We start from the raw sequence: 20,449 nt of genomic DNA, 5'->3' as shown, positions 1-20,449 counted from the left end.
GCTAAGGACATGGAGAAGGTCTCCCCTATGTGATCTTTGAAGAAAAAGGAAACCCCCAGGGATCTAGAGGGAGCTTAAGAAATGATGTGGATGGGCACCTGGCCCCCTTCTCCTGCCGAGTGCCAGCCTTGGTTTCCCCCCACACCTGCTCCCTTCACTCCTCCTCAGGCTGCTGGAGGAAGCTGCAGAAAATGATACTGAATGAATCACTCCAGATTTCGGATCTCTAGTATCCAGGTCTGCCCTCTGGCAGGGAGCCTGGGCGAGGGGTGGGTCGGGTGGGGGTGGGCAGGTCCAGAACCCCAGGGCTATGGCCTCCTTGCTCTGCCCCCTCCCCCATGGGCCTGGTGCCCAGAGAGGATGGGGGGGGGGGAATGGGCCCAGAGGCGGGTCACTCCCACCCGCTCTGCCTCCCAGCCTCTGCATTGGTCTCCCCGGGGGGCGGAGAGCTGCCCCAGGACCTACTTAGGCCTGGATCTTGGGGCGCCTCGACCAGATCAGCACCCCTCGGACCGCCTCTTCCCACAGCCATGGGCCTGGAGCTCTACCTGGACCTGATCTCCCAGCCCTGCCGGGCCGTCTACCTCTTTGCCAAGGCTAATCGCATCCCCTTCGAGGTGAAGCCCATTGAGCTGTTACAGGGTGAGCCTCAGACCATGGGTCCCCCAACCATCTTGGTCCCCCCTAAAAATGCCCTCCCCCACCCACCCCCAGTTCAGTTGCGGGGCAGGGGGGTCTAGTCCAATCAGGTCCCTCCTCTTTCCCTCCCCCCTTAGACTAAAACTGGGGGAAAGGGGGAAGGGCGGGCTGTGAGGGGGAGCAGCTGCTGACTGAGGACAGCTCCCCCCGCCCTTGGTAATGATTGTGACGGGAGCCCAAATGGGGCCCAGGCAAGAACCCAAGATGGCCAGGGACTTTGCTCCTGCAGCTCCCTGGGATTTGGGGGGATCCTTTAGCTGGGGGTTGGAGGAGGTGAGGATGGGCCCCCCCTACTATGAGGACCTCCCCCCCACTTGATGCCACCAGGGAGGGACAAAGAGTGGCTGAGGCAGGAGGTGGGCTTGGCAGAGCCGCCCCTCCCCTGTGGCCTTCTGAGAGGGGGTGCAGGGCCATCCCCCCCTTCCTGCCTCCCACGGTCACTTTTCCCTGCCCTGCCCGCACTTGCCTCCACCCCCTGCTCTCCCAGGGGTGTCCTTGCCCCCACGGCACCGGCTTTCTCTCCTGCTCCGGAGCCCAGCGTGGACCTCAGATCTGGGGGTGGCTGAGCTGGGGCTGCCTCAGGCCCCTCAGGATCCCAATGGGCCTGGGGGGAGCTGGGCCTACTGTGCCACCTTCCTGGCCTCTCTGACCATTGCTTTCCCCAACGAGAGAGACAATTCAAAACACCAAAGTGAACCCAAAGTCACCTCTTAGTAGGGGGGTCCCCGGATCTAGGGCAGGCTGCCACTTAGGAGGGGCCCCCAAGAGACTCCTTGCTCCACAACTTCTGGTGCCCAGAGTCCTGGAGGGCTGTCTGGGGCCAGTCACGGTTTCTGGGACTTGGATCAGGCCACAGGCATCTGGGTCTGAGGTGAACCTTGAACCCAGATCTCTAGCCACCCGGTGCTCCTGCTGAGATTGGCTGGAACCTGCAGCTCAGACAGTGACAAAGGCCCCAACCCCCCCCCCCCCAAATCCTGCAGGCTTTTCATCAGACAACCTCAAGGCTTGCATTTCTGATATATCTCTCAAGGTAATTCTCTTTGTCTCTCTGTCTTTGTCTGTCTGTCTGTCTGTCTGTCTGTCTGTCTGTCTGTCTCTCTCTTTCCCTTGTGTATCCCAAAAATCTTCTGGAGAAAACTCTCTTTCCTCAGGCTCCCTAGTCTCCTTTCCTTTTCATCTCTCCCTCTCCCTCTTTTTCTCCCCATCTTCCCCTCCTCCCTCCCTCCCTCCTTCTTCCTCCATTTCTCCCTTTTTTCTTCCCTGCCTAGCTTTCCAAAGCAACAGATCCCATGGCTTCCCATCATTTGGAGTAGCCTTGAATGCCAGGACCACATTCAACAACTTTCCTTTATTGGTCAAGGAGTTATTCTTCTGAAAACAATCAGTGGGAAAATCATCGGATTAAGTGGGGAAACCCAAAATGTGCAATCTAGCTAAGCTGGGGGGACAAGGACAAAGAGGGCAGAAATAGGAAACTAAGGCTCTGCTGACAATCTGGAGGCAGAAAAGAGGGTTGGGAGAGGAAGTGTTCCTACTTAAACATTCTTCCTTCAAGAAGGGGGGTCATGGGAAGAGGTTGGTTGGCTGGGTCTTCACCTCTGTTTGTGTAGAAGACCACAGTGGCCTCGTTACTAAGTCAGAGACACTGCGGAGTGTGCAACTGTGGCTGATCAGACGAATGGGAGCTCAGAATGCTCTTTCACAGGTTGGGCACAGACAGTCCCTGGCAACACCTGAGGTGGGGACTCTACCCTTACTTGTCAGGTTTCCTTTGAGCTACTTCAATGTTGCCTTCCTCAGAGACCGGGGCACTCCGTGCTGGGTGGTCCTGTGCCAGTGTCTCCCATGTTGCGCAATCAGTCCTATAGTTCTTTTTTTCTGATATAAAACTCATTTTTATTTAGAGGATTCAACACTTGAGCTTCTCTTTAAAAAACATCAGCCTGGGAATGCCACACATCTAGTATTAAAAATTTTTAACTGCAAACTAGGAATGTAGACTTTAAAAATCAATTCAGACTTGTCATACTCAGTCCAAGTCATTAACATTTAGGAACTGGAGAAAGCCCCTTTCCCAATCAGAGTAATGAACCTTTCTCCCCACAAAATCCCACAAGTCTCCCTGGTTTTCCTCACTGCTGGGCAGCTAGGTGGTCCAGTGGGAAGAGGATAGACCTTGAGTTCAACCCCTCCTTAGTTACTGTTTGTGTGACCTTGGGCAAGCAGTTTGCTTTCTCAGCCTTGGTTTCCCCCTGGTGCAAGGGGGAACAACAATGTCACCCACCTGACAAGGGTCTTGTGAGGAAAAAGGAGTCAATGCATTCAAAGCACCTTGCAAAGTTTAAAGAGTCAGAGAAATTCTGGGGGGGGGGCACAAAGAAAGGGGCTGAAGGGGCTCAGAGTGGAAAGGAAACAGAAGGAAAAACTGAACAGGGAAAGAGGGCACCTGGCATGGAGGCCTGCTGCATGTCAGGGGAGGGGGTGGCTAAGGGAGAAATGCTGAGGTGGCTACCATGGGTGCCCTCCTTAAATAGAGGGTGTGCACTACCTGAGCAGAGTGAGGAAGAGATCCCATGGGCAAAGATCATGTCAAATAAGCTCAAGAAAGAAATAGAAAATGACTGTGGCATCTCTGCCAGTGTGGCATCACAGAGCCCAACATTACTGTAGATGGGTGAATATCCACAAAATCCTACGTTCTAAGGTGGAATTGTTCCTGCATTCCCACTAGAGTGAGGAGCCCTAAAGAGTGAGGAAGATCCCAGCAATCCCAGTGCTTCCCCAGCACATCAAGGTCAACTACCCCATGCTGAAAAGCTGGAAGACCAGCACCTCAGCTTCCTGTAAGCGCGCCCAGGCGCCAAGAACCTCCCCTGGAGGGCAGGGGAGAGGACCCTTCCTGCCTCATTTTCCCCACCTGCTCTGTCTTTAGGGCAGCACTTGACTGATGACTTTGCCAAAGTGAACAGTGTGAAGAGAGTGCCGGTCCTGAAAGATGGAGATTTTACCTTGGCAGAAAGGTACCTTTCCTGGCCCTGGTCCCAGCTCCCCTAGTTTGTCCCCATGCTCTCCTATAGTCACACCGTCCTTTAATTCCGATGTTTATCTTCACTATCTGTCTTTGAGAGGTTTTGGGGGTGATAAATGGTTGTAGGGTTTACAAAATTTGGCTAAGGTTGTGCAGTTAGTGCAGGGCTAAGAGGGAGGGGGAGTGAAGGAGAGGGAAAGGAAGGGACTAGAGGGAGAGAGAGAGATTGAGAGAGAGAGAGAGAGAGAGAGAGAGAGAGAGAGACAGAGACAGAGAGAGACAGAGACAGAGAGACAGAGAGACAGAGACAGAGACAGAGACAGAGACAGAGACAGAGACAGAGACAGAGACAGAGAGACCGAGGGTTGTGCTGTATATCGGCTTACCTTGCCTACATGATCTCAGGTTTCTTGGAGACCAGAGAGATGTCCAGAGTATAAGGAGAAAGAGAAAAGGAGAAGGAGACAGACAGAGAAAGAGAGAAAAACAGAGAGACAGAGACAAAGAAAGTGATGTATGATGGATGGACCTTAGGGTGGAGAGGACTTTTGGGTTCTGGTTCTAGTTCTGGCTTTGTCTCTAATTACAGTGAGAAGTTGACCAAATTTCTTTTTTCTTCTGGTTTAATTCAAAGGCTTTTGGTTGACTTATCCAGTGACCTTCTTGGCTCTGCCAAGGAGTGAAAGCCAAGAGCCAGAGTGTAGGTCTTTGGGGGAGACCATACTGTCTTATGTCCTCTATCTGCACCCCTTAAGAAACCTACTCTTTGTACACACACACACACACACACAAAGCACACAAGCACAATTGGTTAGGAAGAATTATACAAGAATCTTTGGTTGAAATGACCAAAGAAGTGGTTCAATCGTTCAGAGGAGTTTCTTTATGGAAATGCATGAGGACGCCCCCCTATGAAGCCTAAGTGTACTCCAGGAAGGCACCAGGGAGAGAATACTGGGAAGGGGTCAGTGGGAGTCCCTGTCCAAGGCTGTCCTTCCTCCCCACATAGTGTGGCCATCCTGCACTACCTGAGTCAGAAATACAAGACTCCAGCTCACTGGGATCCTTCAGACCTGCAGGCCAAGGCTCGGGTAGGAGAATATGTGTCTTGGCACTCTGATTCCATTCGAGGCATCTTTGGTGTATTGCTATGGATTCGGGTAAGACTATGGACCTGGGCTTAGGATGATAGGCAAGGGAGTCCTCCCAACCTACTCTGGCCTTTGTGCCTCTATTGCAGGCCTTAAAGTTTTCAGGTGGGGAAGTGGGCACAGCTGGACTTGGGGAAGTGATCTTTTGTGTGGAGTTGAGACTAAACCCTGTCCCCCAACCCTGCCAGGTTCTGGGCCCTCTCATCGATATCCATGTCCCCAAGGAGAAAGTGGACAGGAACATCGCCTTCATGAACCGATCCCTACAACACCTGGAGCAGAAGTTTCTGAAGGACAAGCCCTTCCTCACTGGTGACCAGATCTCATTGGCTGATCTGTTGGCTCTGGAGGAGCTGATGCAGGTGTGGGGGGACAGACTCTGGCCTGGAACTGGAAGTGGGGAAGGTGGGAGCCAAGGGGAGTTGTCCAGAGTCAGAAGTGAACACCTCAGTCCAGCCTCCAAGCTCCTCAGTAGCTTCCTTCCTTGAGGCTGGGGGAGACCCAGACCCCAGCCATCTGTTCATTATGGTTTGCAGTCCTCAAGCCATTCTTTCAAGTGATTATATCACCCAGGCAGAATTAGACAGATGAGGAAACTGTGTCCCAAGGAGGTGTTATCTTCTTCATCATCATCATTATCAATTACAACAAATCCTTCCTAGTCAGCGAATGTGTCCCAAAGGCCAAACCATAGTCTTGCTCTCTTGATACTAAATATTAGAATGGAGGAACCCATACAGAAATATCAAATTGTCTACTCTACTCCAGAGTAATTGGAGGCAATGCCAGGTGGAAGGCACTGTTTGGGCCAAGGGCCAGAGGGGCGAGGAAAATTTTTTCTCCTGTAGGGCGGATTCGTGCTGAATCTTGGAGAAAGCCAAGAAGCTGATGTGAGGTTGAGGAGCATCCCAGAATATGGGGCAGGCAGGAGAAAGACACAGAGTTGACAGATGCAGTATTGTGTGTGAGGAATAGCCAATAGATGAGGTGTTAGTCTTTGAGTATGTAAAGGGTTGGGATCCTGGGAAGAGAATGTTCTGCCTTACTATGTCTTTGACAAGCTCGGTCACAAAGGACTTGGTAAGTCTTTGCTGTCAGTTTAAGCTTTCACTGGCTGAGTCTCCCCATGTTATTGAGGCCAATAATTCTCCATCTTATTCTATTTAACCCCATATCATCAAGAGATTTTTTTCAATTTAAAGGTAATGCAGGAACATATGAAAAAAATTTTCTTAATCTCTTTGGGACATAATCTCCTCTTTGCCATCTCATTCTTTGAGGGCCATAGGTCCAACATTTTCTTAGTTTCCACATTGCCTTGGTTTAACCAAGTTCATTTTCTGGTTTGGGGACCATGAAAGGTCCCATAAATGTTGCCTGCTGATCCTTGAGGCACTGATTTGGGGCTGGTTGAAACACCAGGATTGGATTCTGGGAACCAGATTTTTGTATCTCAGTTTCCTAAAGATGGAAAATCTACTTTCTGCACCAAGAATAATAGCTCATATCCATCATCTATATAATGTTCAAAAATTTGCAAAGAACTTTATAAATATGTCAGTTGATTCTCAAAATAACCCTGGAGGAGATGTTCTTATTATCCTTATATAACAATTGAGGAAACTGAGGCAGACAGTCACTAAATGATAGGAAGAAAGAGAAGATAATGACATCAAGATTGTGAGACTGAGTAACTGAAAGGATGATGTTCACTTCAGACAGAAATGCAAAATAAGAAGTAAAGGGGGGCTGTGGCAAATAACGAATCCTATTTGGAAAAGTTCAGTTAGAAATGTTTGACGATGTCCAAGAGCTGGTTGGCTGCTGGCAGTCGGGAGAGAATTTAAGGATCAATAAGTACATTTGAATGAAATAGGTCTGAGTTGAATAGCCTAGAGGAAGAAGAGAAAACTGAGAGCAGAGACTTGGGGCGTTTTCAGTGAGCACGACCTGCATGAAATCCAGTAACGGCGACTGAGAAGGGTGAAAAGACCCCGGGAGAGATGGGAGCCCAGATACCAGGGAAGAGGAGGAAGAGGAGGAAGAGGAGGAGAGAATTCAAGTGGTCAAGGAAGATGAAGACTGAGAAAAATCATTAGGCCTTTGGAGAGAATTGATTCACTTGCCTGATGAAATCAGAAGTGGGACGACAGAGGTTCCAAATGGAGATGGGGAAGAAATGGAAGTACTAATGATGGATTGCTTTCTCAAGGAGTCCAAAGGAGTAGAGAGATATAGGATGATAGCAGTGAGGCTTGAGAGAAGTGTTGATTAAGAATGGGAGAGATAGAGGTATGTTTGTGGACAATAGAGATGACTAAGTAGGGTGGGTTGAAGTGTAGCGAAAGTTCAGATGATAAAGGTCCCAATCTCCTGGAAGAGGCATGTGAAAGGATGGAATGACATGGATGTAGTGGAATTTGCCTTGGCAAGGAAAATGGCCACCTCATCACAGGAAAAAAGAGTAAAAATGGAGATAATGGGAAAAGACATCTGAGTAACATTGGTATGGAGGTAGGGGAAAGTGGGACCTTTTGTCAATGGCAAATGTGACAAATAGGATTTTCATTTTTTTTTCTATGACGAAAGAAGGAAAGTTTTCATGAGCTAAGTTTTTCTCAAGGGAGGGTGAGGAAAGTGGTATCCCATGGGAAGTTTGATGGGGGACAGAAAGGTTTGGTCTTGTGACTTTGGTGAATATGAGAGTCAACTCATTTTGGGAAATGTGAAATAGCCTTGTTGTAGTGAGGAACCAGGTGAAAGCATGTAAGGGAAATCTAGAGAGTATCCCAGTCAGCTTGGTTTTTTGGTTTCCTCCAGCTCCTTTCAATAATTTGAGCATAGAAAGAGAGGCAGTTAATGGTGGGAACAATCCAGGGGTGAGTCATTAAGAGCCTAGAACTTTTATGGGACCACAGGGCAAGGGATCTGTGTGTAGATGATCTTGCTTGAGGTAGTGAAGTGAAGACAGTAGAGGCAATGCCATAGACATGGTCTGGTAAAGGCCCAAGGAATTGAGAACCATGGTGAAGACCAAGAAAAATGTTGGAGAGTGTAAGGAAGAGGTAAAGATGGAAGTGCAGAAGCTTATTTTCTGACAAAGACATTTCAGAGCTCATGAATGTGGAAGTAAAGCACTGTGAGGTTAGTGGTTTGAATATTTCCATGTCTAACTCAGGTGGGGAGTGGTATGGGTCATGGAAAATGGGTAGATTGAGAATCTGAGAAGGCTGAGTGTTTGAAGACATATAAATATGTATGGAAAGGGGCCTGGCATTACAGCAAGAGTTGGGATAGAGAGAAAGCCCCCAAGGACTTGCTATTTTGCTGGAAGATGCTTTGTGGATACAGAAAAGATAATAAATTCAAGGTGACTTGAGGAAGGGCAGAGTCCTAACTACAAGGGAACTCAGGAAAGATTTGATATAGAGAAACCTGAGGGCAGACTTGGCAGGGGGGAACTGAGGATTCCAGAGGTGCAGATGAAGAGGGTGGGAGAAACTGTGTGCATTTAGGTGGAGATTGGAAAGGGATGCTAAAGTCAGAGACAAGTTCAAAGTCTGGTTGCCTAGAACCCAGGTAACATGAAGGGAAGTAGGGTGAAATCGGACTGTGAGGACCATGACAGAAAATGCTCAAATCCCAATCTGGGGGCTTTAATTACATAATATTCTCTGGGCAAGGCAGGAGGGACCTTTGAAGGCTGTTGGGCAAGAGAGTGTCTTGGGTAGGATTAACCTATAGTTTAGGAGGATGATTTTGGGAGCTGCTGGGCAGATGGATTAGAAGGTGATGCATTGGGCATTTCCCAAGTGAGAGAAGATGAGTCCCCAATGGACGGTGGCCACTTCAGAAGGAGATAAGGAAATGAATGCAGCATTTCTGGGGAAGATGGGAGGAAGGAGACTTAGGCCCCTTTGATTGGCTATGAAGGGGTATGGAGAAAGAGATGTCAGTGATGGCCCTGAGTTTGTAAATCAAAGGGTTTGGAAGGGAGGTGGATCAGCAATTGCAAAGTTAGAAGTCAGTGGGAAGATGATGTCAGTTTGGGAAATACTGAGTTTGAGATGTTTTCCTGCAGCCTGTCTCTTGTGGTTTTGATGTCTTTGAGGGGAGACCCAAGCTGGCAGTCTGGCGTAAGCGAGTGGAAGCAACCTTGGGGGAGAAGCTGTGCCAAGAGACCCGGGAACCCCTTTTTAAACTCTGCGCAGATCCCAGTGCCTATAAGGACATTCCCTCTGCCATGCAAGAGAGGATGAAATTACGTATGTCAATGATCCCCTAATACAAGGTGAGATGGAGGGCTGTGGGATGAGGGAACTAGAGCTAAATGAGGGGGAGGCAAAATGAATGTGAGGAGAAGTGGAAGAGAAGGAGGAGTTTCTGGCACCTTGCCTCTGTTCCCCAGAAATGTCATCAGTATCTGCAGGGACAGCCTCCTAAGCCTGAATCCCAAAACACCCACATTCTCTACCTGCTTCTTAGTTCAGGGTCTAAGCTTGGCTTCCCCTCCCCTCATATCCCATTCTCCTATCCCTTGAGAACCAGCCAGCTCTTCTGCAGTCCCCAGTGCCTATCCTGTGGGACCCAGAAACCCTCAAGAAAAGAGTCTACTGATTCTCCTTCCTTATGCAGCCTCATCTCTTCCCAGACGCTGATGGATAGAGGGAAGGACCAGGGCCTAGCTCTTCCCCAGTCAGGGAGGAGTAAAGCAACTAAGGACCTGTTCAGCCAGATCTGTTTCTGTTTTAGAATTTCTCCCCAGATCAAAATCCTCCAATGCATGACCCCAGTGATGGCATATACTGCAGGCAGATGCACCCATGGATACCACCTCTTTCTGTAGAAAGTGATAACCAGCACCCACACCTCCACGCATGCATCTGTGCTCAGGAGAACAAATATAGATGGTGCAAACAATTCTTCTACCTATGCTTATTGCCTAGTTCATCTCCACACATAGGAAAGGATCAGTGAACCAGCCATCAACCCTCGAGGGAAAAGATCTCAGTAACCTGGAATCCTCAGTCAGAGTGGGAATTTATATTATAGGTTTTACACAAATAAATGTAAAATCTCATTTTAAAAAATCCAACACTAAAACTGAAGGGAATTCCTTGCCTTGATGGTGATTTAAAGAGAAGAGTTTTAATTGAATTGAGAGCCTCAAAGGGCTCAGCATGGACAGAGACATACCTGGAAGAGTGGGGAGAGAGCTGGTTTGGAGCCCACCTGGTCTAATGTACACCCAACCTGGAAGCCTCTTTCTGCCATCTCTAAGGGATGCTCATCCAGTTGCTGGATGGCTGGTCATGGGGAATTCACTCTGGACACAGTCTCTCCAAAGCTTCAGATAGCTCTAAGAGTCAGATGATTTTTTAGTAGGTTCATCCTAAATCTGCCTCTTTGCAACCTCATTGCTGCTCTCCCTGACCTGTGAGATCATGTTTAATTGCTTTTCCACATGGCAGACTCACAAATATTTGAAGACAGATTAGTGCCAGCTATGAACTGAAGAACTGAAGGAACAAGAAATGCCACAGACACACACACACACACACACACACACACACTCAGTCCATTCTAACCCAGCCAAGGGCACTGATCTGATCTGTCCTCAGGCATTTCCAGACATGGCTGGTTGTACTCTGTCCATCCTCCTTCTCTTCATGGTCATTCCAGATCTTGGACCCTGCCCCAGGGACAGCAGACTCTCTACAGTGTTTCCTTCCACTTCCCAATGCTTTCCAAACTATATGGCCCCATGCCCCATCATGGTCCAACTCCCCTTTATGTGTCTCCCCCCATGAGCATGTGAGCTCTTTGATGACTGAAACAGTCTCCCTGCTTATTTTTGTATTCTACACCTCTAGCATAGCGCCTGATGTCTGTAAGAATTCAATAAAATCTTTTCATTCATTTCTTCATTCATCTGGTCATTAATTCTTTCCTCTCTTGGAAATTTGTAGAAATGCCACAGCTCATCCATCAGCTCTTGGTCTCCATTCCAGTTTATGGGAAAAAACTGGAAAAGCATCCTTCCCCATCAGGTTTCTCCATTCTCTGCCCACATCAAACCATCTATTCTCAGAGACTTAAGGACACAGTAAAGTTACAGGCTTTACAGTTTACTATTAATCCCTAAGAGTAAATTCAAAATAAAAATAGCAATAATTCTTCCTCATACTGTTGTGAGGATCAGTAATAATCACTAATAGTAGTAAATCTTCACATAATACTTCTCATACCAAGGTAACTTTGTGATATACTTCCTATTATGAGTCCCATTTTACACTTGAGGAAACTGAGGCAGACAGTAGTTAGATGACTTACCCAAGGTGACACCAGCTTATAAGTGTCTGAGAATGAATATGAACTCATGTCTTTCAGACTCCAGACCCAGCACTGCTGCCCCTGAGATACCACCTGATAGTGCTTCTGACCTCTCAAAGTCTGCTGTTCTATTTATGTAATGAAATGAACTCTGCCAAAGCAGCATGTAGACATTGGAACCCTCAACAGTAATCAGAGGAAGGCCAATTGTCTGGATGAAAGTCTCATAACCAACATCTCAAGTTTTGAAAGTGCAGCCTTCTGATCCAAGAGCTTCTCTCCTCTTCCTGGGACAAAGGAATCAGCCCAGACCCCTAGACAGCTAGAGGAAACTTTGGTCCCCCCTTCTGCATCTGGCTCCCACACCAGACTTTGTCTGTCTTAAGGCTTATCCACATCCACTTCTAATTAGAAGTCGGATGAGGCACAGTTCTCATGCTACCTCCTTCCTCCTGAGGCCTTCCCCTTTCTACATCTTGAGGCACAGAGAGAATACATTGTCCTGGGGAATAATAGAACCTTTGTTCTGGATCCATTTCCCTTCATCCCATCTCTCTACAACACATCTCAATGATGATTTACAAAATCCATGTGTAAAAAGCATCTGATTCTCTGAAGAGCCAGGAGTAATGAAGCTCCTCCTCCTGGTAGGGACCAAAGACCAAAGACCAAAAAAGTGACATCATTATGTTTGAGACAAATGACAATGTGTCCACCTGTGGCTGATCAGCCCAATACGAGCTCAGAATGCTCTACCACCAGTTGGGTACAAATAGTCCATATGAGAATTTTTGTGTCTCAATCACACTTTGGGATTCCCATCTGCTGTAAGTGGTAGTAATCAGGCCAGGGTTAGGTTTAAGGCACTTTTCTAGCCTCTTCCTCACATCAGAAGATGAGAACTAGGATCTTTAAAAGGACTGATCAGTCACCTGGGAGTTGAGGAACCTCACTGCTGCTCTCAGTGGTCTGGACCACCTATGTACAGGGTTGTGACCCCAGCTCCCAGTGGATCCGCACTGTCATTTCATCACTTGTCTGTCACTACAGGACTTTGAGGGATGGTTATGAGTGATGTCTTTTTTTGGGGTTCCTAAACTAGATTTAAGTGAGGCATGAAGACACCCACCTCACTCTCCCTTCCAAAGTCATCATGATCCAGGAAAGCAAGACAGAATCATGTTGGGAAAGACCTGATGTACCAATCAAAGGATTTGATATTCAACCTACTTCATTTCCCATTAGCAGTTCTGTTTGGTTTCCACTCTAGAGAACACCATCCCTTCTCCCAGGATAAACTGATCCCTTGAAATGGAATCACCATGCAAAGTGACACCTTCTAAACTCCCTCAGGTGCCTCTCCCCTCTGGTTGATGGGCTAGAGGGTGGAGCAAAAAAGGTCATTCAAAGTCTTCATGGAGAGGAATTTGATTTGAGTCGGGGAGGTGCTGTACTATGTGACCAGTCTCACTTTCTCCTCCACAGCCATCTGGGTCCAGTGGCCAAATATGAATCAAGACAACTGGAAAAGACCTTGGATTCAAGGCAATCAGGTTTAAATGACTTTCCCGGGGTTATATATGATGACTTTGGAGGAGAGAGTGAGGCAGATGACTTTGTGCAACTCTACCTCACTTATATTCAATTGATGCATGTGTCACTCCTTCCACTTTGGTCTTGGTTTGTAGTCTTTTCAAGTTAAAGAAGTTGCCATCAGTGTAGTAGCTAACCTTGAGGCCATATTCATCCTCGTGAAAGGTTTGATAACATGGCTGAAAAGATCATGCTAAAAAGCAAAGGAGGAAGAACACATGCTTGTTTCACTCCATAGGTGACCAAGAAATTTCCAGAGCATTGTTCACTATCCAGAACCTAAGCATGCATGTCATCATCAGATTGGCATACGATCTCATGCAATCAAATGTTGATGTAATTTTCCAAAAACCTTCCCAACTTCCCAGTGTCAAAGGCATTGGTCAGAACTACAAACACTATGAACAGGCCTCTGCTCTACTCTTCATTTTTCCCAGAATTATTGGGCAGCAAACACCAATTTGACAGTTCCTCAGCCCTTTCTAAAGTCATACTGCTCTCAGAGAGGTGACCACCTTCCAGGTGAAGGACCAGCCTATTGAGAAGGACTCTGGCAAGTATCCTACCAGCAATGACTAAAAGAGAAATACCCTGTGATTGTCACAAGGCAATCAATGCCCTTTACCTTTATTGAGATAGACGATGGAGGCAGTCTTGAATTCTTGGGGGGACAATCTTTTCGTGCCACATAACCTGGAAAATTTGAGTCAGCTTTTATATGAGCAATAGACCCTCAACTTGTAGATCTCAGCTAGAATTGAAACAGACCATGAGCTTTGCCACTTGAAAGGAGCCTAATGGAATTCCAAACCTCTTCTTCAGTTGGAACATCAGCTAGGGACTGATTGACTTTAATGAGGTAAACCATCAATAGATTCATCATTGACAGATCATGGTCTGTTAAGAACAGTATGGAAGTCCATCTCTCTGGATCATGTCCCTATCATTAATCAATATGTATCCATCAGCACTGGGTAGTTGAGATGCCCCATAGGTCATTGGCTTTAAATAAATTCATGTCTATTGGTAGCATGTTCTTCAACTTGAAAAGGCTACGAGCCAAGACCAAAGTAGAAGGAGTGTTGGTGCATGATCTTCTGTTTGTAGATGATTGTGCATTTGTAGATGCAGTTTCTGAAGCTGAGATGCAACAAAGTATGGATCGATTCCCTGCTGCCTGTGCTAATTTTGATCTAACAATTAACACCCAGAAAACACAGGTGCTCCATCAGTCAGCATCATACCATCCATATGGTGGAACCATCTATTACAGCAAATGGAGAAGTTTTAAGTTCCATGGACAAGTTCACTTACCTTGACATTGACCTTTCCAAGGAGACCCACCATGAGGTTGACACTCACATTGCCAGAGCTAGCTCAGTATTTGGGTGTAGGGGCTGCTCAAGTGAGTTTGGTGTCAAGAGGCCAAATCTGGTCAAAATAACCTGAGCTCTGTTGACCCTTGAGCTAAAAGCTTCCACAGAATTCTGATTGTATAACACAACTGTGTCATTCTTGGCCTCAATATTCAATTAGCCCTATTTCCAAACTTCTTGACCTGGGTCACATCCTGTTGGGTTAAATGCTGCCCATAACAAAGTTACATCATTGTTTTTATCCTGTATGCTAATTTTGTGGTTTTCTTCTGGAAGAACTGTTTAATGTCTTCAATAAACTGGCTCTGTCAGTTGTCCTGCTGATATTCCCCACCTGTGTGTTAATGTGTTTTTCTTTTCTCCCCTGAGCCGAATCCATCCCCTGGTGGACAGAGGATCCTTATATTTGGGTGACTCCAAAAGAAAGCATGAAAGAGAAAAGATATTAGACTGACCACCAAACTGAAGGTCTACAGAGCCATTCATTGTTTGGACCTCATTGCTATATGCCTGTGAAATCTGGACAGTCTACTGGTGCCAAGTCAGGAAAATGAATCCTTCTATTTAAATTGTCATAGGAAGATTCTAAAGATCATCTGGCAGAAGAACATCCCAATCACTGAGGTCCTTCCTCAGCTAAACTCCCAAGCATTCCAACATTACTACAGAGAGTGAAACTAAAATGGACCGGTCATGCTCTTAGAAAGCCAGATGTATGGTTGCCGAATGATTATTTTATGGAGAACTCACACAGGGCAAGCATTCACAAGGGTCTCAGAAGAAGTAATACAGGGACATCCTAAGGTCTCTCTTAAGAACTTTGGATCTGATTGTGTTGCCTTGGAGACACTGGCACAAGACCACCCAGCATAATGCATGAGGGGGCTGTCCTTGATGAGCAAAGAAGAAGGGACACAGCTCAAAGGAAACCTGACATATGTAAGTTGGGAGTATCCATCCCAGGGATTCACATGGATTATTTGTGCTCAACCTGTGGTAGAGCATTCCAAGCTCATATTGGTCTGATCAGCCACACCATAATTTATCTAAAATATTGTGATATCATTTTGGTCTTCTTCCATAAGGAAGGACAAGAACCAACCAACCACTTCATTGGGAGGGTTCAGAACCTTCCAAGTAACTAACTCTCCATTCTCCACTAGTGGCCCTTTCTTGGCTTCAGAACATCATGCCCCCAGGCTGGATACCCTATGGTGCTCCCACCCCACCTCTAGTTTCTTTTTGGATATTGTCTTTGGCTATTGGATTCTAAGTTCCTTGGAGGTAGGGACTATCTTCTTCTTATTTTATCTCCTCAGAATTTAGCACAGCAACTAGAATACAGTAGCTTTTTAATATATGTTTATTGACTTGAATTCATCCTGAAGGTAATAGGGAATTCCTAGAGATTGCAGAGTAGATGGTGCTGACACAGGCAGATCTGTACTTTAAGATGTAATCTTTAGGACCTACATGCTCGATGGAATGGAAGGAGGAGACACTTGAGGATAATAGAAGCTCCTGCTATGTTAAGTCTTCTTGTCTAAAATTATTAATCCATTGTTAATGGAATTGTGAACTGATTCTACCATTCTGGAGAACAATGTGAAATATGGCCAAGAACTTTTCATACCCTTTGATCTAGCAATACCCGTACTAGATCAGTAGCTCAAAGACATCAAAAAAAGGTGGGAAGACCTATTTGTACAAAAATATTTATACAGCTCTTTTGTGGTGGCAAAAAATTGGAAACTGCAGGGCTGCCCATCCAATGGGAAATGGTTAAAAAATGGTGGTATATGATTGTGATGGAAAATTATCATGTTAAAAGAAATGACGGATAGGATTTCAGAAAAACCTGGAAAAACTTCAATAAATTGATGCAAAGTGAAATGAGAAACTACACAGTAACAGCAAAGCTTTATGATGAAGCGTTATGAATGACTTACCCATATTCAGTAAAACAATGATCCAAAATAAACAAAAACAACTAATAGAGAAGCATAGTATCTGCCTCCAGAGAAAAAATTGAAACTGTCTGAATAGAGGCTACAGCATGCTGTTTTTCCTTCTCTTTCTCTTTCCTTCCTCTTCCTTCCCTTCCTCCCTCCTTTCCTTCCTTCCTCTCTGTCTCTTTCTCTTCTTTCCTTCTCTTTTTATTTTTTTAAAAATTCAAGTCTTGTATAAAACGACTAATATGAAATTATTTTACATGTGTATAAACTGTATCAGATTGCTTATCTCCTCAGTGGGGAGGAGAAAGATAGAGGAAGGAATAGAATTTGGAACTCAAAATTTTTTAAAAATTGATAAAAATATTTTAGCATGTAATTGAAGAAAATATATTAAAACCAATCTAGGTGTGCAGAAAGGAGAGAGGTAGAAGTGTAGGGAAGGATGCAGGGCAGGGGGAATAGAGCTGGATGAGGTGGGGACCCTGGGGAAGCAGAATTTCTCATATTCCTCAAGCCTTAGGAGCAAAGAACCTTCCATTCAAGCCACCATGGTGCCTCCCAGGACCCAGTTTATTTCCAATGATTTGTAATCCAAAAATGGTCACTAGGATAGGAATTTCCCCGGGCTCCCAGAAAGCCAGGCAAGCAGAACCATGTGAAGAGATTGCAACAGAGAGCATCCAGAAGTCAGGGGAGAGAAGGGAAAAGGTAAACCTAAATGTCTGTGGACAGACTGAATGCCAGATGCTTATTGGATCTGGGAATGGTAGACAGTGGAACCCCAATCTTGTCAGAATTGTGTCCAAGACTCAGTTGGGCATAGAAATCTGCTAATTACACTGGGAAAGAAGAGGGGAAGGATATTAGAGAAGGAGAGACTGATAGAAGGGAGGGATTTGGGGGGAAGGGAGTGGTGGGCAACCAAACAGTTTTAAGGAGAGACAAATTGAAAAGAGAGAGAGAGAAGGACAAAAAGGGGGAAAGTAGGATGGAGAGAAATATAGCATTAGTAACCATAATTACAAAAACAATTTTCCTGTAAGTTTCTTTGATAAAGGCCTCCATTCTCAAATATATAGAGAACCGAGCCAAATGTATAAGAATACAAGTCATTCCCCGATTGATAAATGGTCAAAGAGGATGAAGAGGCAGTTCTTAAAGGAAGAAATCATAGCTATCTCTAGTCATATGAAAAATAAATACCCTCAATCCCTACTGATTGAAGAAATACTAATTAAAACATTGCCCCAGCCTATGAAATTGCCTTAAAGGAAAGCATAGGAAAATGACAAATGTTAATGAGGAAAATAAGGACATTAGTGTACTGTTGATGGAGTTGTGCACTGATGCATTCTGGAGAACAATTAGGAACTATGCCCCAAAGGTTATAAATCTGAGCAAACACTTTGATCCAGCAATAACACTCCTAGATCTGTGTCCAAGGAAATTTACAAAAAAAAAAAAAGGAAATGCCCCACATGTATAAAAATATTTATGGCGACCCTTTGTGATGGTAAAAAATTGGCCATTGAGGGTGCACTCATCAATTGGGGAATAACTGAATAAACTTCAGTATATCATTATTTTAATATTATTTTTTCCAATTACATGTAAAGACAATATTTAGCTTCTGGTTTTAAAACATTCCCGAGTGCTGCAGTGGATAGAGTGGTGGAACTGAAGTTAGCAAGAGCTGAGTTCCAATTCTAACCCAGTCACTTCTCAGCTGGGCAGTTCTGCTTCCACAGGGAAGTCTTAGGGGCAGGCAGTGTTGGGGGAGGGAGTGCTGGGAAACCAAACACTTGCATCTAGGATTGGTTTAAGAATCCGATGAATTTTGTAAACTTTGAAATGTCAAATAACTTTGAGTTCTTACTTCTTACAATTTCTCAGACTTCTCAAGCAAATGAATGCTTACAGCACGGTGCCTCCTAGGGTCCACGTTGCTTCCCATGATTTGCTCCCCCCAAACGGCCACTAGGATGGGAATTCCTCTGGGCTCCCAGAGAGCCAGGCAAGCAGAACCATGCTAAGAGATTGCTACAGAGAGCATCCAGAAGTGTCTGTAAACAGAAGTCAATGGAAACCTCCAGAACTCCCCTTGCGTCCAGTAGGGATGCTACCGGGACAGACAAGAAGGGGCCTGCCTGGCCAGAGGCACTACTGTATCCAGGTACTTTGCTCATCTGGTTTACACTGTTCCCAGCTGTGAGGGATTGTTCTGAGAAAGGAGATGGGGCTGGTGTCTCTGCAGCAATGACGTTGAAAGAAAAACAAAAGGCATCAGCAGAACCTCCTTTTCTTCTTTTGCCAGGAGAGAGAAGTTCTGTGGTCCAGAAAGGGGGTGGGGGGAGGGATCTTCTGTCCAGAAGTCACTCAAAGGATCCCAACTTTGAAAAAAAAAGATTTGGATGATTTCCCATTAACAAGTACCTCTGTGTCTGCATCTGCCTGTCCATCTGTTTTTCTATTCCTCCTGTCCCCCCCCCTTCTGAGTCCTTCTATCAGACATAGGATCATAGATTCAGACCTGGAACAAACATTATAAGCCCTCCAACTAGTCCAGCAATCCCCTCATTTTCTTGATGAGGAAACTGAGGCCTGGAGAAAGAGAATAAGTAGAATTGCCCAGATCTCACAGGCAGCAAATGGAAGGGCAGAGAATTCATGAAGGAAGGCCTCAGCCTCCAGATCCTTTGTGAGAGGTAGGAGTGGAGGGAAGGGTGGAGGGCCAGGGGAGCAGAACTAGATGGGGGTGTGGGGGAAGCAGGTGGGTGGGAAGGGGACAAGGAAAGGGCAGCCGGGTTGGTGGCATCCTCATCGGGCACAGCCCAGACTTCTGGCTTGGGAGAAGGAAGGAGGCCCAGGGAGATGGAGGCTGGCCTGTCCCTAGGTCAGCTCTCTGGAAGAGAGCCAGGAGGGTAGGGTAGATGTGCCTTTAGAACCCAGGGCTTTCCCCTCCCTCCAGGAACCCTTAGCCTCCTTCAACCCTCTCTGCCTCCCCAGTATCAGAGACTACCCTGGAGCCTATTTGGCACACTTAGGCAGCATCTACAAGGACAGTTGCCTTTGGCTTTCGGCCCCTTTGCAGACATGGTCTTGGAGTTCTTCCTGGACCTGATCTCCGGGCCCTGCCTCACCATCTATCTCTTTGCCAAAGCTAATCACACCCCCTTCAAAGTGAAAAGAGGGGAGCTGTTTAGGGGTGAGCATCCAGGCCCAAACACTGGTTCCCCCAACAATCTTTGATGCTGCCTTAAACAAAGCCCACTCCTATTCATCCCGAGTTCAGCTCCAGTCTGGGGGAGTCCAGCCCAGCCAAGTCCTAACTCTTCCCCCTTCAGTCTGAAAGTGGGGGTGGGGGAGACAGATTGTGGTGTGGAGGGCTGGGGGGGGGGGGCTGGGGGGGCTACAAACAGGCTCCCAAGGGAAGGAAGTGCAGCTCCCCTCTGACTCCATCCTCAAGGTAAAGGAGTAGGGGAGGAAAGACTAAAAAGGAAACCAAGGCAAGAACACAAGATGATTGTCACCTTTCCTCCTTGACATTGGGCAGGACCCTTTAGCTGGGGGGGTAGAGCAAGCGAGGACAGGTATTCCACCGGTTACTGTGGGGGCCTCCCACCCCACCTGCTTGATGCCACCAGGGAGACTGAGGTGGGAAATGGACTTGAAAAAGCGGCCCCCAATCCCCCCACCCTCCCTGTGGTTTTCTGAGGGGAGAGGGAGCAGGGACATCTACTGGTCAGATGGAGGCAATACCAGGTGGATGGCATTACTTGGGATAGGGGGTAGAAGGACCAGGAAAGGCTTTCTCCAGAAGGGAGGATTTGAGCTCAATCTTGAAGAAAGTCAGATAGCAGAGGTGAGGTTTGGGAGCATCTCAGAATGAGGGGAAGAGAGAGGAAAGGCTCAGCGTTGGCGGATGCAACTTTGTGTGTGAACAACCAGAAGGGATGTTGATCTTTGAGTGCAGAAGGGACTAAAGAGTTGGCATTATTCTTCCCCTCGGGTCCTGGGGTACCCATAGGTACTAGTAAGTCTTTGCTGGCAACTCAAGCTCTCACTGGCTATTTCTCCCCACATTACTGGGGCCCGAGATTAGGCTCTAATTCCTTTTAACTAATAACACCATAACATCAAGGAATTTAAGCTTGAAGATAGGGCAAAAACATACAACCATTTTCCTTCATCCCTTTGGATGCAGTAATCATCACTATATAAGTCACTCTCAGATCTATTTGTTCAGCAGTAAAGTGTCTCCTGACCCCCAATCACCATCTTAGATAGCTTCAAACTTTTTCAAACTCAATT

General features: G+C 46.4%; 1 protein-coding gene and 1 pseudogene across 7 annotated transcripts; both read left to right on the top strand.

Annotated features, from left to right (window-relative positions):
• Positions 1-20,449, top strand: part of LOC141499640 (vomeronasal type-2 receptor 26-like) — an 841,716-nt pseudogene that overhangs the window by 364,660 nt on the left and 456,607 nt on the right.
• On the top strand, positions 337-18,854 carry LOC141497156 (glutathione S-transferase theta-2-like). 7 transcript variants are annotated; one of them, XR_012471238.1, is made up of 7 exons: positions 337-642; positions 3,635-3,722; positions 4,740-4,890; positions 5,070-5,243; positions 8,963-9,172; positions 11,272-15,122; positions 18,032-18,854. XR_012471238.1 is itself a non-coding variant. In XM_074199808.1 (6 exons), the coding sequence occupies exons 1-5, from the start codon at positions 339-341 to the stop codon at positions 9,164-9,166; spliced, it is 921 nt and encodes a 306-aa protein (XP_074055909.1). In that variant the 5' UTR covers positions 337-338; the 3' UTR covers positions 9,167-9,172; positions 11,272-17,035. The 7 variants fall into 7 exon arrangements, 6 of the variants coding, with proteins under 6 accessions (XP_074055909.1, XP_074055913.1, XP_074055907.1 ...); XM_074199808.1 differs by lacking the exon at positions 18,032-18,854 and having other exon boundaries at positions 11,272-17,035; XM_074199812.1 differs by lacking the exons at positions 11,272-15,122; positions 18,032-18,854 and adding an exon at positions 10,503-10,800 and having other exon boundaries at positions 4,740-4,821.

Source organism: Macrotis lagotis, chromosome X (genome assembly GCF_037893015.1).
Source record: "Macrotis lagotis isolate mMagLag1 chromosome X, bilby.v1.9.chrom.fasta, whole genome shotgun sequence".
Taxonomy (NCBI): Eukaryota; Metazoa; Chordata; class Mammalia; order Peramelemorphia; family Peramelidae; genus Macrotis; species Macrotis lagotis.
This window is presented reverse-complemented; position numbering and strand designations above follow the sequence as displayed.